This window comes from Macrosteles quadrilineatus, unplaced genomic scaffold, assembly GCF_028750875.1.
Source record: "Macrosteles quadrilineatus isolate MER2022 unplaced genomic scaffold, UCM_ALF_1.0 Scaffold_1__1_contigs__length_201487025, whole genome shotgun sequence".
NCBI lineage: Eukaryota > Metazoa > Arthropoda > Insecta > Hemiptera > Cicadellidae > Macrosteles > Macrosteles quadrilineatus.
This window is the reverse complement of record NW_026542594.1, coordinates 66,438,870-66,460,405: the sequence shown is the minus strand read 5'-3', so window position 1 is coordinate 66,460,405 and position 21,536 is coordinate 66,438,870. Positions and strand designations below refer to the sequence as shown.

At 34.8% G+C, this 21,536-nt stretch overlaps 1 protein-coding gene across 1 annotated transcript in view; it reads left to right on the top strand.

Moving 5' to 3' along the window:
* Nucleotides 1-21,536, top strand: part of LOC128983454 (uncharacterized) — a 122,786-nt gene that overhangs the window by 34,839 nt on the left and 66,411 nt on the right. Inside the window, exons 10-13 of the mRNA XM_054402751.1 lie at nucleotides 6,572-6,660; nucleotides 7,491-7,662; nucleotides 8,382-8,500; nucleotides 11,038-11,216. Coding sequence (XP_054258726.1) covers nucleotides 6,572-6,660; nucleotides 7,491-7,662; nucleotides 8,382-8,500; nucleotides 11,038-11,216 — 559 coding nt within the window. The remainder of the gene's footprint in view (nucleotides 1-6,571; nucleotides 6,661-7,490; nucleotides 7,663-8,381; nucleotides 8,501-11,037; nucleotides 11,217-21,536) is intronic.

Here is a 21,536-nt window from a genome sequence, read left to right as displayed (position 1 = left end):
TTTGGGAATAGAAATTGATTCACAACTAAATTGGCAAAAACACATTAAAAACCTATCAAAAAGACTACGCTCAGCAACATTTGTTCTCACAATAATTCGGGATACTACTAATCTAGAAACACAAATAGTAGTATATCACGCATATTTTTCATCGATTATGAATTATGGAATTACTGTATGGGGCTCATCAAGCCAGGCCAAAAAAATATTTATTCTCCAAAAAAGAGCTGTAAGATTAATGGCCAGAGTCTCCCGTAGAACACATTGTAAAGATTTATTTATTAATTTTAAAATTTTAACTTTTTTTAGCTCTTATATTTACAAATTGGCATTAATGGTTAAAAGTGATTTCGACACATTCATGGACTGTCAACAATCTCATCCACATAACACAAGATTCAAAAATATTATAAAACCAGTTCAACATAGGCTTAAAATCTTTCATTTATCCCCTCAGTATATGGGACCAAAAATTTACAATAAATTACCCGCTGGGATTAAAAACATTGCCTCATTCTCTAAATTTAAACTATCTTTAAAAAATTTCCTTTTGGAGAGGGCATTTTACTCGTTAGAGGAATATCTGGAAAATGAGTATATTTGAAAGATATTGCTTCTCCCATAGGTTTGTAGCTTATTATATGCTTTATTTCTTTTGTAAGCTATTTTATTTTAAAATGTAGTATAGTATTAGTATTAGACTTTGTGACAAATCACCTGTCAAGAGAATTGATGTAATGTGATGATGTTTAATTAATAAATAAATAAATAAATTAACACAAAACCGATATTTCCCGGAGGGCTTTTTCACAAGGACTACTGCCGAGCTCCACGGGCTTACTGATGGTTCTATTACACCTTCTTTCAACATCTTATCAACCTCTTCATTGATAACCTGCTGCATTGCTGGGTTTCTAGGTTGGTACCGATGTTTCATCGGTTGTACCCCCGGTTTTAGTCGTAGCTTGTGTTCCACAAGATGGGTAGGGCCACATATCCCTTCGAACTTCCCAAGTTCAAAATCCAAAAACTCTTTTACTTTTATTTCCTCTTCCGTTGTTAGACTTTTAATGTCATAAATGGATTCCTGATCCAGAAATAGAGCCGGGACGCTAGAGTCCTTGTTGTTCCAGTATAGCTCCTTTTTAGGGACGTTAATAATTATTCCCCACTCCTGCAGAGTTTCCATACCTAGTATAATGTCTGCTACAAGTCCTGGCAACAAATACATTTTTGCCGAATATTTTTGTTCGTTTGAAACAACTCGGAAAGTATAACATTTTTCAATTACCACTTTGGTTCCATTAGCAACTCTTGCAAATTGGGACTCAACGCTTTTCGCCTTAATTCCCCTTTTCTCCAGAACATCAGCTATCTTCTGGCTGATATAACTCTTACTTGCCCCCGTGTCCACTAGAGCATTTATCTTATTCTCTAAGATATTTGAGTGAAAATTTAAAAACGTACGTTTTCATGTCCCTGGCCTTTTACTTCGTAGATACTGGATTTGTAGTTTATTATTATGTGTTTTAATATTTTTTGGGATGGGGGCAACATGTTACACACATTTATTTGGTTTTAAATAGGTTCTAGGTATTTTTTTCGTATTTTTAAAGTCTCGAAATTCACGACCATGACGTGTCCCTAGGGTACATTCTCCAACTTTCACGCTGTTTTTAGACTAATTATTCATGCCAAAATATATAATGCCATATTTTTATGTCATCAATGGTTATTAAACTTACAAAAAAGGAGCATATTATAATTTTATTGTCATTACAAACTGACTACCATGACAAAATAAGTCTGTCCCTCGATTTGGCGTCACGACCATTTGGGAAAAATTTTCAACTTTGGAGCACGACAGTGGCAAGCCTGGCGTCGATGGAGTCAGTTGGTTTTAGAGACTAGTTCGGGGTGTACGTCAGGATTGTAGTGCCGGTCGTTTCGAGTTGAAAGGAGGAATTACAAGATTAATAAAGGAAAGATTGTGTTTTTTGTAATTTTGGTGTGTCCATGACCGTACGTAGTCATTCGATAAAGTAGACATGGTGTTAATTTTTGTTTATAAGATATTTCAATTGCTAGAATAACCTAGAAGTCCACTTTGTATCCTCGAACATGAGGTGCAGGCCTACCGCCAGAACAGAGCCAAATAACACGTAATTTCACGACCAAAGTTTCACGACCATCGCGGGTTTTTTCACGACCAATCCAGCCTTATGGATTATAGTGTGTTTGGTCGTGACAATAACTTTAATATAATTGTAAATAGAACAGTTTAGTTCAATTGAAACACATATTTTTATTATAACTAACAGGATAATTGAAGTATTGTTTAGAAAGATTTAGATTATTCCAGACAATTCACGACCGTTCCGCTTGTCCCTGACCATCACGTTTATGATTTCTATCATAAAAATTTCAAAAATTAACATATCGTCATATTTCAATGTTTTATACACAAAAGAAGCACACCTCTATACAAACATAACGATTTTTTGGGTCTCGGGTAAGTTTTTTCGGAGTTATACAAACTTAAAAAGATTTTATAGGCTTTTTTTTAATTTTTTGAGTTTTTTATTTTTTTCTAGAAAGACCAAATATACAAAAAGCTCAGTGACCTTTTTATTATATAATGGTCATAAAAGTAAATTAGTTTTTAGCAAAATATAGTTATAAAAATAATATTAACTATTTTTAATATTCATTTAAACGTCCGTTATGGTCGTGACAGGATTTTGTGTTTTTCTACTAAAGATGCTCTTTTAAAAAGAAACTACCAAAGATATTGCGTTACCATGGTCATTTTATGAAACTTCAAATGTTAATGAATTAAAAAAAATAATAAAAGTTTTGAAAAAAGGGGAAAAAAATTTGCAAAGTGCTTTTCCTGAAAACGTACGTTTTTAAATTTTCACTCATTTACAACTATATACATTCTATTATCCATATTATTTTGTTCTGCCGTTTCACTGATCTTACTTTCCGTAACGGGTCTCATTTGGTTTATTGTCGAGGACTGGGTGGACCCCTTTTCTCCCGGCCCCCTCTGTAGTTTACCGCTCTTGGACAGGTACAGTTTCCTAACTTTCCTTCTGCTCCACAGAACCTACACGGGGAAGGTTTCTTTGGCAGACGGCAATCTCTAAATATGTGGCCTGGTTGATCGCAGTTCCAACATTTGGGCCTTGAATCCCTATGACCATAGTTATTATTTCTCCGATAAAAATTTTGAGGACGATACTGATTACTCTGTCTTACAGGACGTTGTTGAGGCCTCGGGAGGTCGTCTCTACCTTTATACGCAATGTCCGGATACATGGATTGTGCAGCATTCACGGAAGGCGGAAGTTATTTGCCGATTGTTTAATGGATTCATACTCTTTTGCAGCGACCATTAGTTCATCGATTGTTTTTATATTCCCTCTGAGACCATATAATTTATACTCCAGGAGCATGTTTTTGTAAATCTGATTAAATTGTTGTTCAGAAGAATACTTTCCATGTCGCCGCATCAGGGTCTGTACACTGATTGCGTAGTCATTAAATAGTTCGTTTTGACCTTGAGTACGAGCTCTTATTTCGGAATCCAATTTTTCCCTATAGCGCTTTGGCAGGAATTGATTTTCTAGATGGAATAAAAATTCACCCCACGTTTTCCAATATGTTTTGTAGTTCCAGTACCAGAGAAGCGCCTTTCCTTTGAGTAACTCAGGGAGAGCAGGTAATAATTCGTCTTCCTTGATATTGTAGCATTGATATTGAGTTCATTTCGTTAACTCGTTCCAAAAAGAGAACTACATCCTTATGCCCATCGAAGAAAAGGTTCCACTTTCGGACTGTATTGCACACATTAATATTTTCTAAATATTTGTGACTCACCATCTTGGAATCTTCTTTGGTTGGTGATTTCATTTCTGTAGTCTCTCTAGACGATCCTGGTGGTGGGGTAGCTAACGCAGGTCTGTATTCTCCTCTGATGAAACTGCTACGACGATCAGCTCTCACTGTTCCTGAAGACTGAAGTCCAAATTTCCTTAACTCCTCGACTAATTCCGCCTTCTTAAGGGTATATATCCAACCTGTCCTCGGGTTCCTCTTTTCTTCCTCGACTATGCTTCCGTTGTCCGAATCACTGTCAGACGGCATTTTTCTATTCTTCAATAACGGAGTATTATTTACAATATTTACAGTGTCCGGGTCTTTCTTACCCTTTTCACAATTTCACTAAAGTCTTCACTCGAGTCCCTGTTCGGGCGCCAAAATCTTGTGAGGAAGTTTCCTCCAGAACCCTAGGCCTTCTCAAGGGTGGTAAGGGTCGATAAGTGAAAAGACTGAGTATCTCAAACTTCTGTTTTATTCCTTTGAAATGATTAGGGAATTTAAAGTGGAGAGAATAGTTTTAGGCTTGATGTAATGGAACTGAATAGAGATTACCATGAATAATTAATTATATCTTACCAATCTTGAGTTTAGTCTTGAGGTTAATATTGTCGAAGAATGAGAAAGTCCTTTATATAACTTTAAAATACAATTACAAATTCTATAGAGAAAATCACCAACAAATAAATGCAAAATGAATTAGGAAAAACTGTGATGTATTTCTTGACTATTTTGAACAACAATAATCACATGTAGTAAAATTGAAAACCCCCAAAACATGTGTTGAAGCCAGACTAAAATAAAATAAACCATAGAATACTAAACATGCCGGGCCCCTTGAACCGCAGGTTCAATTAATTAATTTAACAAGTGAGTACAGAAACAGTAGGCCTAATTAAAACAGAGAAAGTTAAAGCAACAAAAGGGGCGGAACTGTAATAAAATTTAGTCTTCAAGTACAGGCAGTGGGAAAACCTTGATTGCCGGTCTAGTGAGAAGGCCACTCTTCGTACGCACAGTCACAACTCTTGTAATGTCATCTGAACCAGGGTGAGTTTCAACAATCTTTCTTTATCCACATTGACTAGCTGACTCAGAAGGAAGCAGAGTTGCAGACCTGCAACAACAACCCAAGCAATGCAATGGCAAGCTGCATTGGTAACAAATAATATGGTACAATATAATGTTGGTATCATTCTTGTTCTGGAATTGAGGGTTCGGAGGAAATATGGAGAAGTACAATCTTTGTCTATGATCAGTTTTTATCAAATACAGAAACTTTCCCCCAGAGGTTAAAGAACAGCAGGCCATTCTCAAGTACAAAGAGTGGTGGCCAACTGCTGTATTAGACGACTCCCCAAATAATAGTAGTGCTTTGACCCAATTATAAGAAGGGGGCAACTTGCAGTAGTCCCATTCAGTGCATCCAGAGGAATACACTACCAAAAGCAGTCTCTTTTGGGGGCTTTTGAGAACTCATGTGGGTTTTAATGGAAACCCTGATTCTGATTAGTATGTTCAAAACATTTCCAGTCATGTTCTGTGCATAATATTAGCTGGGTTTCAAAATTGGTTAAACAAAACTAAAACAGCAAAGTATTGTTATCAGTCACATTTAAAGTATCTTGGCTATAAATTACTTTTCAATTAATTGTTACATGGTTGTTTGTCAGAACCTCCTCAGCTTGGGAAAAGAGAGTAAGATTGGTGTAAGCACATTTTTTAGATAAGCTAAATTGTATTATTGTCGGTTGTATTATTGTTGGAAAACATTCAAATAATTACCACCAAAATTAGTTTCCTTAAATTCCAGATATTATATAGTAGACTCTCAGTAATCCCACAGAAATAGGACCGTGATTAGTACAGCCGGATTAGTAAATATGCCAAATTACTGGAATGTCATCCATAAAAACACTTAAAATGCACAAAAAAGTGTTATAAAGTGGGGAATGAGTTGATTCTCGATACCACCAATACCAATTGGAAATTGGTATTGGTATCGAGAATCTATCGTCAAAAGTCAATTGCAATACCAATACCCAACCTGTCTGCGAAGATTGCACGATCAGAAACCACTATTGCCACACGCATGTAGACAATGACGTTTCCGTTTCCGGTACCGTCTGAGATGATTATAATGTCTACACGACTGCAGGAGATGTTCATGAATTTGCCCGGATTGCACAAGACGATGGTGACGTTTCCGTGACTGCGGAGGTCGATGATGATGGTCTACATGGCCGCGGAAAATGATCAGAATTTTGCTGTGATCGCTGAAGACGATGATAATATCCACGCGACTGAAAAATGTTAATGAATTGCCGCGATCCCGGGAGATGATGATGTTTCCGTTACTAAATAGAGTCACACTCAGCACACAAATAGAGAGACACTGTACATCAAACTGTTACACAATAACGTGTCTCAACTTGAATCCCCTACCACACCCGCCAAAAGACGCTGGATTACTGGAGTGGCGAATTATAGAGGGCTTACTGTACCGGTACTTGATATAGTCATAGAAATAGGACCATTTATCATACCTCCATATAAATCCTCAAGGATTTTGACATCCCTTTATTTACCATTTCAGTTAATTCTATTACAGTATCAATGCATAAAACTCTATACCGATACTTACTATCTTAACTAGTGCTATAGTGTAACAAAATATATTTTGTAGGTTGTGTGAAAGGAAGTGGCCACGATTACCGAGGCATTGCAAACGTCACTGAGACCTCAACCGCCTGTTTACCCTGGGAGTTACCGAAGGTAATCCACTTGTGAAAGATAAACCTAGAATAAACAGTGTATCATTATTATGGTAAAAGGAAATATTTAACTAATTTAGGTTAATATGCATTTTAGGGTTGCATGCGATTTTTGAATTTTTATTTTTCATTCTACTCGATATTCAACGCTGATTCTGAAAAACCCCGTTCTTTTTCCCAGGAAAACGACCATAAACCGGAAAAACAACCAAAACGACCAAAAGTGTTGTTTTACCAAAACACGTCATGTGTCATGTGGGAATATCAAGCAGATCACAAATATGCAAGAATTATTTGGATCCGACGTCAAATAAGCGAGATTTTGACGAAAATGTGATACTGCCAGCAATAACCCCAACTCACTAGGGGACAGGTGGGAACTTAAAAAAATTAAAAAATCAGGTGGAAACTGGAAACCCTAAAATGCATATTTACCCTAATTTCTAGAGTTGCCAATTTCATGTAGGCTACGGTATATATTTTTAGGATAATAAATTGTTAATTCTAATAATAATATTCACCAAGCACTATAGGATGTATAACATTAAAGAATCAGTTCAAATTTTCAGGAAGTTTATTACACGTTTTACAACAGGTGTTTACTCCAATTATATAAATAAATATAAGTTAAGAGTTTTAACCCTGTTTGCCACATTATGGATGAAGGAAAAGTGTTATGTTTAGCTTTATAATGTTTTGATGCTTCAAATTATTTAACACTTTCAGTAGGCCTACTGACTGTCTCTTGACCTGAGATACACAGTAGTGAATATGTGTACATACAAGGTCTGGTAGAGAACGTGTTAATTTAACTATGTATTACATCAACAGGTCAAGTCAGCACTGAAGTATCGTGTGTCTGAGACGACGTTCAAGAGTGTGCTGGCAGGACATAACCATTGCCGCAACCTGGGAAGCTCAGACCCACAGCCTTGGTGTTATGTGGCTGAAGGAGATTCCATCAAGAAGGAGGCTTGCGACATCCCCAACTGTGTGGATCATGGTGAGCACCAGCTTCTGGACATTACAGTTCATAGTCTGTTTTGTTTTCTAAGCAACACTGTTTTAGTGCAGTCTGACAATTAGTCAGTACCTTTAATTTTTAAGTAATTCCATTAAATATTTTATCTTTTTTTAAATGAATTGTCAGAACCGTGGTTTTATTGCTGTTAAAATGTATACCTAGAAGATAAATAACTAGGTATCGTGGTCTATGTGGACAGGCAAATGCAAGGTTAAAATAAAAAAAAATAAACACAGTGCTTGAATTTTGATAAATTCTACCTATACTACAATGATTTCTTGTATTTTACATACATCTAATCAAGAATCTAATGGGAAAAGTTAAAACTTTTTGAATAATTAATGTAGGTAGAGGTGTATATAATTTACCACAAACAAGCTGTATTTAGTACAGTAAATAGCTAGGTAGATTAATGGTTACAGTAATCAGGAGGTTTCAAGTTACATCTCAAGAAAAGTCTTTTTGATAATTCAAAACTCCAACTAGATGTCCTTCATCATTGAACATTCAATGACTCTTACAAAAGAAACAGCTGATCTTACTTAGTAAAAAAGCGACAAGGTTTCTTGCACCATTCTACACTCATCCTTCAATCATATTTTGGTTCAAATACGCCCATCTCCATTGATAATATAATGCAAGCCATAAGGGTTAATATGTCTTAAAATGTGTCGTTGAGTAATTATTAATTTGTTCAGGGAAAAGAATATCAGAAGAAAGAGCTGCTGGAGAGAGTAGTTACACTTGTGCTGCTAATCTGTTTTCCTGTGGACTCAATGACTGTATACCTTTACCATGGGTGTGCGATGGACAACCGGTAAGTAACAGCTTATCTAATGTCAAGTCAAGTCATTACTTTATTGCCACAACACAATAATTAAATTTCATAAATAAAACCAGCATCCCTGGAGAAATAGGTGACATTGTCAATGGTCTAACCAAACAAAATTTAACAGTTAAGGGGGTTGTACTCATCCATGTTAACATATGTACCTTTTTCTCGAAAACTATTTAAGATGATGGCTGACTTCTGTTTTTTATATGACAGATCTAGTCTTTCTGTACATTTGGAATGTAAAAATTTCAAAATTTGAAAAATTTCAAATTGATATCTTTTGTGGTTATTGAGAAAAAGGAACATATGTACTAAAATTTAACTTTTGGAAAACCACAAAATACAGAAAGCTCTGTCCCAACTGAAAAACAACTGACATGCTCTTAAAAAATAATGTTTATACTATATTTAGGGTCAAAAGTTTACTTATTGTTGCATATCGTTGGAAACGGGAAAACTCAGGCTACAAAATGGTAAAAAAAATCTATTTGAAAAAAAAATATTTTTTTGATGGACTAAAAATATACAAAAGTCAAAATATCCTCTGCCCCAGCTGGAAAACAGCTGATATACTCTTAAATAAACGGTATCAGCATTCTGACACATACTTTCTCCCATAAGCTTGTCAACAACCTTTATCATGTGTAAGCGGTGAGAGTAAATATACGGAAATGGGATTTGTACAATTTTCTTCAGAATTTAAAGGACTATAACATACTAAATTTTTATCAAAATCGTTCGAGCCAATTTTGGAAAAATCTGATTTTCCGTTATTTTATGGGGTTTTTATGGGAAAATAACATAATTTACAATAACTTTTGAACTGTAATTTTTACAGAAATGGGATTTGTACTATTTTGTTCAGAATATAAAAGACTATAACACACTAAATTGTTATCAAAATCGTTCGGGCCATTTTTGGGAAAATCCTATTTTTCCGTTATTTTATGGGGTTTTATGGGAAAATCCCCATTAAAAATAAAAATTTCTAAAAAATGAAAAAACTACCAAAATTGACCCTATTTTTCGTTATTTTATGGGGTTTTTATGGGGAAATAACATAACTTACCATAACTTTTGAACCGTAATTTTTACAGAAATGGGCTTTGTACCATTTTGTTCAGAATTTAAAGGGCTACAACATACTAAATTTGTATCAAAATCGTTCGGGCCATTTTTGAGAAAATCCGATATTTTAGTTTTTTTATGGGTTTTTATGGGAAAATCCCCATTAAAAATCAAAATTTCAAAAAAATGAAAAAAACGCCTGGAGATACCATGGATTAGAACCTACATACCAAATTTCATCGAAATCGGACCACAGGTGTAGTCTCCAGCTCTGTACACATCCAGACACACAGACACACACACCCATACACACACACACACACACAGACATCACTTCGAAAACCACTTTTTTGGGTCCAGGGGGACCCAAAACGAATATATCCACTCAAAACAAAAAACTCGAAAATTTTGACGAAAACAATACTTTCTCCATATACTATGGTATAGGGGGAGAAAGTAAAAATAATGTTTATATTATATTTAGGGTCAATAACTTACTTACTGTTGTATATCGTTGGAACCTGGAAATTTCAGGCTACAAAATGGCAGTATAAAATCATTTTTGGAAAAGCGGGCGGCCCTGGGCATATGCCCAGTCTGCCCATTTATAAAAGCGGGCCTGCTTACTGGTATTATTTGAGAACAGAACGGTGCACAGAACAGCTCTGAAGTTGTCATGTGCACTTTGCTGTGTTTCAAAATGTTTTTAAATGATTGAATCTCCCACCTCTTACAAGATAAGGTCAGTGATATGTTTTTTGACTGCAAGAAACATATCATCTGCAGATAATTATCACCAGATGACTGAAGTTTATAACCCTAATGCAACGATAGAGGGAAAGTGCAGAAGTGGGTTGGGGAGTGAAAAAAAGTTTGTAAAAATGTTCATTTCAGTAAGAATTGTGTTTTTGGTCAGTAGTCAGACTTCTCACAGAAGATCACAAAGGATAAAGGATTTCACAGCCATTTTTACACTCCCTAACCTGTTTCCGAACTTTACCCTCACTCATTTCATTAGGGCCATAACCTTCAGTCATCTGAAGATGAATGTCGGCATCGGATATGTTCCTTGTGGTTAAAAAACGTATCACTGACCTTATCTCAAATATGGCGGGGGATTCGATAGTTTAAAAAATTGTCTAGACATACAGCAAAACGTAAACGTCAAATACAGAGCTACAAACTGCGCCGTTAATTTCACCAATGATAGCAGTAAGCGGCAAGCTGCCTTGTTGCAGCGTACACGCGAACAATGTAGCTATATGCAAAAACATACCTTACATTAAAAATGGCCCTTGTAAATACTAACAAATGCTATTGGACATTTATATTCATGTAGGTACGCTATAAAGGCCTATTATAAAGGCTCTTATGGCCTTTTATTAGTTAGCTGTACTTGCCTTATAAAAAAAAAAATTTTCAATCAATTGTGTTGTTTGGACAAATAATAGGACTGCAAGAATGGGTTAGATGAGTTGAACTGCACGGGAGGCTTGGTACAGTTTAAGCAACACACCTCCGCCAGACTGATGGAGCATGACAAGGAGAAGTGGCTTCACACCAGTGCTGCTAACTGTGCTACTCGCTGTCTTGAAGCTGAGGACTTCACTTGTAGATCCTTCGCTCATTTGTGAGTACAGTGAAAGCCTGCCAATCTGGCATTCGAAGGCTGAGCACTTTCAATAATCTCGCATCAATCTAATTAAAAGTCTAACTAAAGTGTTATATATGCTGTTTTAAGCCACACACGATCAGTTTAGATGTCAGTAGTGTCACAGATATCGTAGGATAGCAGGAGCAATCGTTCGTAGTGATCGGCAGACGTCAGATGCATTCTATGTTTAGTAGTATTTCCGCTAGTATCACAATAACGGCTGTTTTTAGAAGACCTGTAGTAAAGCACTTTGTTAATCCGGCAACGTCAAATACCCGAATCTTGCAAATTAGCGTCTAATGTATTTCACCTTTAGATATTACAGGAATGATAGTGTTTACAATTTTTTTGTATGAGCAACATATACACACACCAAGAGAATGCCAATAATACAATGAAAGTTTTAAAAATGATATTTCAAGAGAATTACTGACTATGAGGTGGTCATGGCCACCTTTAACTCCAGGCCGCAGCCTGGTAGAATTGGCAAGCAAGTAGTGTTGTTTAGCACCAGACGTCCCATAAGACAACATGGCAGACAGGTGATCCCAGCTCATTAATTTGTGTATTATTCATTTAAATTTAAATTTATTAACATAAATTTTTTAAGGACTAGCAGAGAACCCGTCCTTCGTACGTTCTTTCAAGTATAAAATGCTTATTGCAGTTATACTCAAGTTTTGCGTTTGCAAAGGGGTAGGACACAGTTTAATAAAATTTGTTTCTTTAAATTTATGGTATACAGTATTACACATCTACCATAGCCATAATATTCTACTACTTCTCCTAAACAAAAGAGAAAAATAAATTATTAAAAATCCGCAAAATATCACAAATCATTCATGAAATTAAAAACATAAACATTCCTGTAAACAATCCTACTTTGACAGTTCTCATTGCGTAGCACAGTTTTTTGTTGCTGCTTAGTTCAAATTAGCTGTTTCATAAATGCAAAAGAACAATAGTGCTGTAAATTTTGTTAGTAAATCTTATTACTTTTTAATGCTTTTGCATATCATAGAACCAACTTTTTAGTTGAAACAGCTGACTAAATTCTTTAATTCCCATCCTTATATACAGACTGTCCCAAAAGTCCCGGACCGGTTTAATATTTTCTAAACGACAACAGATAAATCAATAAGATTTTGCACATCAACACCACACTTAAAAATATACTTTTTTAAGGAACTATCAATTTTCTGTCATATCATGGGGACGTCCCGCAAGGAGTCAGAAGGAAATCTTAAATAGAAGAATAGGTTGACATGCACATCAAATTAAAGACCTTTACTAGTAGATTACAATGCCGTAAATTCAAGCTCAAAAGAACACCTGAGTAAAAAATGGCAGCCGTTCAAAGATTTCTTGAACCTGCCATTTTGAATCTTTGAACGACTGTCATTTTTTACTCAGGCGTTCTTTTGAGCTTGAATTTACGGCATTGTAATCTACTAGTGAAGACCTTTAATTTGGTGTGCATATCGACCTATGCTTACATTAAAAAATCTTTTCCGATTCCTAGGGCTGTGCCCCCAATTGCAAATTAAATGGATCTTTGAACCACTGTAATTCTTGACTTGGTTGTCCGTTTGAGTTCAAATTTGCAGCATTATATTCTGCTAGTAAAGACCTTTAATTTGATGTACATGTCAACCTATGCTTCTATTTAAGATTTCCTTCTGACTCCTTGCGGGGACGTCCCCATGATGTGACAGAAAATTGATATTTCCTTAAAAAAGTAGATTTTTAGGTGTGGTGTTGATGTACCAAATCTTATTGATTTATCGGTTGTCGTTTAGAAAATATTAAACCGGTCCGGGACTTTTGGGACAGTCTGTATAATACGTGAAGGTGATTTCTACGAAACCCTACTCCTCCGATAATAATGGACGGATTTTTACAAACGAAGTGCCAAAATAAAGTATTTTTTATGAAGACGCCCCCTTTCACCAATTCCTGCAATAAAAGTCCTCGGGCTTTGCCCCACAGGCCATCAAAGTGTGAGTTTCTCCCATAAGATTAACATGGGGAAATCAAAATATTTAATAGGAAACTTTGTCCCCACTAATTTGAGAGAACAGCTGGGCGTAGAAACTTGATGGAGGTGTCCAAAGAAAGGTCTTAGTCTGTAGATGAGTTATCAAAAGAAAAACTAATCAAAATCCCTTAGGACTCTGCCCCAGAAGCCTTTAAAGATCCCTCCACAGAGTTGTTTACATTTTGGCCGTGTGAATAATACTTTTTAATGAAAAAGCTGTTCATTTTTAAATTGTATTTCAAACAACACACATTTATTGGGAGTTACTGAATTCTACCAAATAAGTATTTGCAATATTATTTTCTGATTTTAAAATAGATTTTCTCGTTTATCATGTCATGTTTTGCAGTATAACGTTCCATTACGAAATCAGTGGAAAATCCTTTTATCACAGCAATTCTTAAATTATTTCTTATTGAACTACCTTATATCTATTGTACGGGTTGGTGTCTGCCTTTTTCATCTCTTTTGCCTACATTTCATCATATTATTCTACACATATAAAATATTTATGTAGAAATATCTGCTCTTATCATGTCTAATAAAATCCAAACATAGAAACTTTGTCTAAAATGGTACCCATCTTGAAATTATTTGCACCTGCCTATATTATGGACTTTGGCGCACTCATTGCACTATGAGGTGGTCATGGCCACCTTTAACTCCAGGCTTGCCTGGTAGAATTGGCAAGCAAGTAGTGTTGTTTAGCACCAGACGTCCCATAAGACAACATGGCAGACAGGTGATCCCAGCTCATTAATTTGTGTATTATTCATTTAAATTATGAAGTTTAACCTACGTAACCTACGTAACCTACGTGTAACCTACGTCATAAATAAATGCACTGGTTTGGTAACATTATTAAAAAATAACACAACATTTTGGCTGTAAAAGATGTTACAAAGAGAAAACACTATTTAAGCAGCTACTGTCATGTCAGAAAGGTCATATTCCTGTTAAACTAGATCACATAATCCTTTATAAGATACGTTGATTAACAATATGTAAATGTCAATATATACGTAACAGCCAATTTACAGTATTTTTGCTTTTTGGAAATGTCCCATTGCTATGTCATTTGCATTATTTGTTGCCTATGAAGCCGCACGACCATATAAACAAGGAGGCCTCTAACAGTACAAGAATAAAAGCCAACTTTACTTCAAGTATTCCACTACACCTAACATTCCGTAGAGAGATTATATTGACAACTTTATGTTATTGATAAGGCTGAGACAACTAAACTGGCATCCCCATGTCAGGGAACTCCAGCTTTAACAGTAACCCCACAATCAATAATTTCTCAAAACTATGATAGAGGGTTCATTCATTGGCACAGAAGTACGATATGAACCTCCCTCCCTTTAAAGTTATACCTCCCTTTGAAGTTAGAATATGTCTTCCTAAAAAAATATTTTCTTTTTAAATAAAATCATATTGCACTGATGAAATCACGAAAGTGTTTAACTACAAAAGATCCATCAATACGATTTTAATACTATTTAAACGTTCTTCTAAAGGAAGATATACCATATAACATACTAATAATAACTCCGATGACGTACGGTATGGGGAATATTTTATTCATTGAATGATCAACCTAATTTGGCAACTAACGCAATTAATATCATTATTGTTTTTACACTTATTACTCTTTAAACAATGCTAGATGCTCAAAATATGTATATTTCACCCAATTTATCGCAGTTAGATAAATTAACGTAAGCCTTGAAAGTAACCGTCGATTTCGACGGGTTTCACCTAGTATACTTAAAATGTTCGTCATGATGAGAAACCATGCGCAAAACTATCCATTATTTCATAAATTGCCCTTAAGGTCGTAATTGCTTTCTAAAGAGAACTTTCCATATACCTAATGTTAAAAATACCTCAGATGTACTTATTTGTATGTTATTCTTTCCATTTATTACCTTACTAAAATCAGGTGTGATCATTTGTTTGTATTCTGTTTTGTAGATTTCAGCTTAACTTAACCAATCAATAGTTTTATTAATACCTATGAAGTCAAACGGGGTGAAGCCCGTAGGTAATAGCTAGTTAAATATGAATACTCATAAGGTTAACATGGAGAGCTACAGAGCCACTGGGGCGCAGCCCGGAAGGATTTTTGAGATAAGAATGCCTATATGTTAATCAGGAATGTGAGCTATCATCATGCTAAATTTCAGCCCAATCCGTCCAGTGGTTAAAGCGTAATTGAACTTCAAACAAACACACAAACTTTCACATTTATAATATTAGTAAGATTGAAAATAAAACATATGAGAACCAAACCAATATAAATTGAAAATCTATTTCTGTACATTTAAAGTGGAATCAATATTTTCATAGCCCATCAGTAACCAAGCATTTGTATTCTAAAAAAATACACAAATTAATACTATTAGCTGGCTCCAAACAACACAGCTATTTCAACACTACTTGCAACATTGCCAATTCTAAGGCTGCGGCCTGGAGTTAAAGGTGGCCGTGGTGGTTCAACTATAGGTTTGCTAAAAATGATAAATATACCGTCATAAGTCAATAGATATTTTAAATGTTATCCTATACCATTTGTTCTAAGATTTTAAAACTTATGACAAATAGAATTAAATATAGACCATCAGCAGTGCTGTGGTTAGCTCTCAACGCCGTGTAGTTGAGGCGCACGAGATACGTAAGTACACACGGCGCTTGCAGTGGTGGACGCCAGAACTTATGCTAACCGCAGCACTGCTGACGGTCTATATCAATATATTAATTACGTAAGCCGATTCTTTGCGTCAAAATTGTGGGCGACTGGGAAGTCGTAGAACGACGGGAGAGGGCTCAAATTAAAGGTATTGATCCCGTGACAGCGGGAAAAATAGTGAAATTCACAAAATCTTAACACAAAATTAGATATAACGTAAAATGTTCTCCATAAGAATAGCATTAGAAGGCATTTACTGCTGATTTTTGTTTACTCCAATACAGCTGATCGTGATTTATCATTAAGCAAGTAAGCTTACATTTGGATTACTCATTTGCCAGTCAATTCTGCAATGTAATGTATACTATATAAAACCAACTATATAAAGGGATAACGGTACCCTTAATAATCAAGACTTTAAGTTATGTCAAAGTTGAAATAAATTGTTATTCCACACTTTTTTGTAAATTTACTAACATTTATATTTGAGATTTATTGTAGTGTTTAATCAATATTTTGTAGAAGTGAAATAACCTCAACTTCTCTAGAAAACAATCTCTTAGAAAACAATTTGGGAATTAAGATGAAGTAGGTTCGTACAGGTATTTAAGTACTTAAGTACTTTGTTAATTGCTCCAAGCAAAAAAGGTTCAAATAACATAGCCTAGCATGAGGTCCGTGAAGTTGGCGTACCCATATTAGCGTATCCACTTTTGATCATACCAATCGTTAGTTCATCGTTAGTTCATCGTTAGTTCTCGATAGTTCCCAAATTTTTTCGTTAGTTCTCAAAAAATAAAAAAGTTATAGCCGATTATAAGTGGGTACGCTAACTTCACACTTCCGGGTTCTAGCACGCGCCGTTTTCTGAGGAGAAATGTTTACATCTATATACCAATCGTTAGTTCTTCGTTAGTCCTCGATAGTTCCCAAATTTTTTCGTTAGTTCTCAAAAAATAAAAAAGTTATGAGGCATACAAAGTGGGTACGCTAACTTCACAATTGTACAATTTCCAGCGGGAACAGTTTTTTTACTATAAATGCCTATATCTATATACCAATCGTTAGTTCTTCGTTAGTTCTCGATAGTTCTCCAAAATTAACGTTAGTTCTCAAAAAATAAAAAAGTTACGAAGCATAAAAAGTGGGTACGCCAACTTCACAGTTTTAGAATTTCCAGCGGACACAGTTTTTTTACTATAAATGACTATATCTATATACCAATCGTTAGTTCTTCGTTAGTTCTCGATAGTTCTCCAATATTTACGTTAGTTCTCAAAAAATAAAAAGTTAAGAGGCATACAAAGTGGGTACGCCAACTTCACAATTATAGAATTTCCAGCGGGCACAGTTTTTTTACTATAAATGCCTATATCTATATACCAATCGTTAGTTCTTCGTTAGTTCTCGATAGTTCTCCAATATTAACGTTAGTTCTCAAAAAATAAGAAAGTTAAGAGGCATACAAAGTGGGTACGCTAACTTCACAACTATACAATTTCCAGCAGGCACCGTTTTCTGACTATAAATGCTTAGGCTATATCTATACACCAATCGTTAGTTCTTCGTTAGTTCTCGATAGTTCTCCAATATTTACGTTAGTTCTCAAAAAATAAAAAGTTACGAAGCATAAAAAGTGGGTACGCCAACTACACAACTATAGAATTTCCAGCGGGCACTGTTTACTGACTAAAATGCTTATATCTATACACCAATCGTTAGTTCTTCGTTAGTTCTCGATAGTTCTCCAATATTTACGTTAGTTCTCAAAAAATAAAAGTTACGAAGCATAAAAAGTGGGTACGCCAACTTCACAACTATAGAATTTCCAGCGGGCACTGTTTACTGACTATTAATGCCTGTATCTATATACCAATCGTTAGTTCTTCGTTAGTTCTCGATAGTTCTCCAATATTTACGTTAGTTCTCAAAAAATAAAAAAGTTACGAGGCATACAAAGAGGGTTCGCTAATTTCACAATTATACAATTTCCAGCGGGCACCTTTTTCTGACTATAAATGCCTATATCTATATACCAATCGTTAGGTCTTCGTTAGTTCTCGATAGTTCTGTAATATTTACGTTAGTTCTCAAAAAAATAAAAAAGTTACGAGGCGTACAAAGTGAGTACGCTGACTTCAAATTTATAAAATTTCCTGCGGGCACCGTTTTCTGACTAAAAACGCTTATATCTATTTACCAATTTTTAGTTCTTCGTTATGTCGTGTTAGTTCCCCAATATTATTACTAGTTCTTAAAAAATAAAAAGGCAATAAGGTCTTAAACGTGGTTATGCCAACCTCAAACCCAAATCATTCCTAGCGTGCACCCTTGTCTGACTAAAAGTGCCTATATCTTAATATTAATCGTAAGATGGGCTCACTCTTTTATTTTGTTAGTTCTAAAAAAATTAAATAAATATACGTATAGCCAATAATCAATAGATAAACTTATTTAATGCTTCTGATTTCCAGCGCGCACCTTCATTCAACGAAAAATGCTTACAGTATACTACTATACAACTAAATAAATATTGTCTCGACCCCGCCATACCCAATACGCCATGCTAGTAATGTGTTGTACACATTTATTCCATCCACTACTCCAGTCTCCACTTTGTTCAAGTCCGTATGACCTTCCAGTCTCGATCCGTGCAACTGTCACTCGTAACGTGTTACGTTTAATGATGTAATTTTATAATACTAATACCGAACACAAACAAATACAAACAATACAAACGATTAGTTTAATTAACCAAACAGAAGTTCTTTGATCGTACATATTTTATCTGCTTAATCCAATTCAAATAATCACTGCTTATAAATTACTTTATACCATTTTACTTAGCAGACTCTGGTTTTCATTTTGATGGATAGTTTATTTTGTTTCCATGATGGACTTTTTATAAAATGCACTTTTTCACACAACTAAGTAGGTATAAATATGATTTCATTGCTTATCTAAAACCAATTTTTGGAAGCGTTGTCTTTTTTGGATGTTCTAATTAACTGAACATATTCAACTGTTAATCATTTTGATAACGTAATCAAATTATCACTCCTAAAAAATAATCTAACCGAGTGACACCTGCAACTACTATTGAGGATATCACAGATAAGCGCTATCCTGGAACTGATAAGCAATCCTTTCTCTTCGAGAGAATCATAATGTGATAGTTATTCTAATGCCAGCGTTACTTTGATTTTCATTGTGTGAAGATGAATCAAATTACAATGCATGGAACTAAAAATTGGTATATAGATTTAAGCGTTTTTAGTCGGAAAACGGTGCCCGCTGGAAATTTTATAATTTTGAAGTCAGCGTACTCACTTTGTATGCCTCGTAACTTTTTTATTTTTTTTTTAAGCTAACGTAAATATTGGAGAACTATCGAGAACTAACAAAGAACTAACGATTGGTATATAGAGTATAAAATGAATAGACAAGATGAACAGACAAGCTCAAGTTTAAACTTTTTTACCTCTTATATATTTAAGTGATTTTAAGTGGTTTTTTCAAACTTTTAATGATTTTTGAGTAAAGGTTATTGCATATATAAGTCTAGAAAATATTCTGAATATACAAATTTTAAGAACCTAATTTTCAGCATCTTCAACTTATCAACTTAAAGAACTGGACCAAAGTTAACCTCTATCTGTGAATTATTTAATACTTTTTTGTAATGTTTCTCAATTTATGGAGTTGAAATTTGAAAACAAAAGACAATAACTAAGCATTTTGAAAAAAACTATAACTATTGGGAAGTAAAATATTGATATAATAATATCTGGTGAGTAATACAAATTTGCCTACATGTGTTGATTTGAAAGAAGAAACTTACCTTATTTTTTACAGTGATTAATAAACACTAATAAATAATAATACATTTAACAACATCAATGTTAAACTGGGAAAACAGTGAGGTGCACATTATCCTGCCAGGGTCTTATCACAACTGAATGACCCAAACTGATTCAGCCTAGGGCAAGGTCAAAGGCTACCTTATTCCAAAGGTGCCTTATTCCAGTCACTGATAACTATTAATTACTATTTTTCCTGCTCTAAGATATCATAGTAAGAGCTTATACATTAATTTGGCACTAATTTTCTGGTGCTTAATTTGCTCAAAGGACAACTGTACAAATGTTAAGCTGCTGTTGGAAATAAAACTACAGGATATTTTATTATTTATCTTTATATCAATTTATCTAGTAAATTAATGAAATTTGATTCTCACTGTATAAATGAATTTTCATATTAATGATCTGATTTTTGGGAAGGTGAAAGGATACCCTTATTGGCCTGCCCAAATCTTAAATGTTGATAAGGAATCCTACAAACATGTCATCAAGTATGAAGTTAAGTTCTTTGCTACTAATGAGATTGCTAAACTTAACAAAAATGATTTATGCTCATACAATGAAAACAAACTAAAATATCCCATAGAATCGGTAGCGTTGAAACATAAAGAGCTGTATGGACTAGCTTTGTCTGAAATAGCAAATAGCTGGGCTAGTCATAAAGATTTAAATAAAACAGTAAGCCCTATTATGCCAAAACATACGAAATATTCTATCAAGAAAAATAACACAAAAAATGCTACTGTAAAATGTTCAACCCCCAATACCGCAGTAAATGAATCACTCCCTAGTGATGAGTACCAATCATCTATAACAAATGTGATTAGTACACCTCATTCTGTTTTAAATTCTAACAGCCCTTCAACAAGCGAAACCAACGCCCCTGCCAAACCCCAATATGAAGACTTTCATACCCGGATTCTCAAAAAGGAGTTAGATGAGTTAAAAAACGAAAATAAAAACCTTCAGCTAACAATAGAACTTATCAAAAATGACAATCAATCTTTACTAGAAGAGCTAAGTGAACTAAAACAAGCTAAACAAAACTGTATCCATTGCTTTCCACCACTAAAGCCTTCATCAACAATAAATCACCCGGCTTGGCATACTGTAACAACACCCAGCTATTCTCAGGTTAGAACTAACACTGACAATGTTGTGTGTCATAACAGGTATGAAGTTCTCTCACAGGATAGTTTAATTATATCACCGAAAACCTCTGATTCAAATTCACCTACACTAAACATGAATAGCAAAATCAATAGTAACCAGAAATCCAACACAAGAAATATTGCTGTAAATCAAGAAAAAAACACTTCTGTATTACGCAGAAAACTTGTAATATTGTCAGACAGCCACGGTAAAAACTTAAGTTCTCTAATTGAAGAAAGAAGCCCTTTAAATGTGTGTTCATTTGTCAGATCAGGAGCAAAGTTTGACCAGGTAATACAAGAAGTCAAGGATTTGAGCAAAGATTTGAGTAAAAAAGATCACCTCCTAGTTATTGCGGGCACAAACAATGTTGAAACTACAAGTAATAAACGACTCATGGATGATATTCATAGGCTTATCAGTCATACCGACCACACAAACCTCATTTTAGCCACAATTCCAATGCGTCACGACAAACCCAACCTGGACCTTAAGATTAGTAAAGCCAATGCCGATATTGAGAAACTTGCCATTGATCAAGAAAAATTAAAACT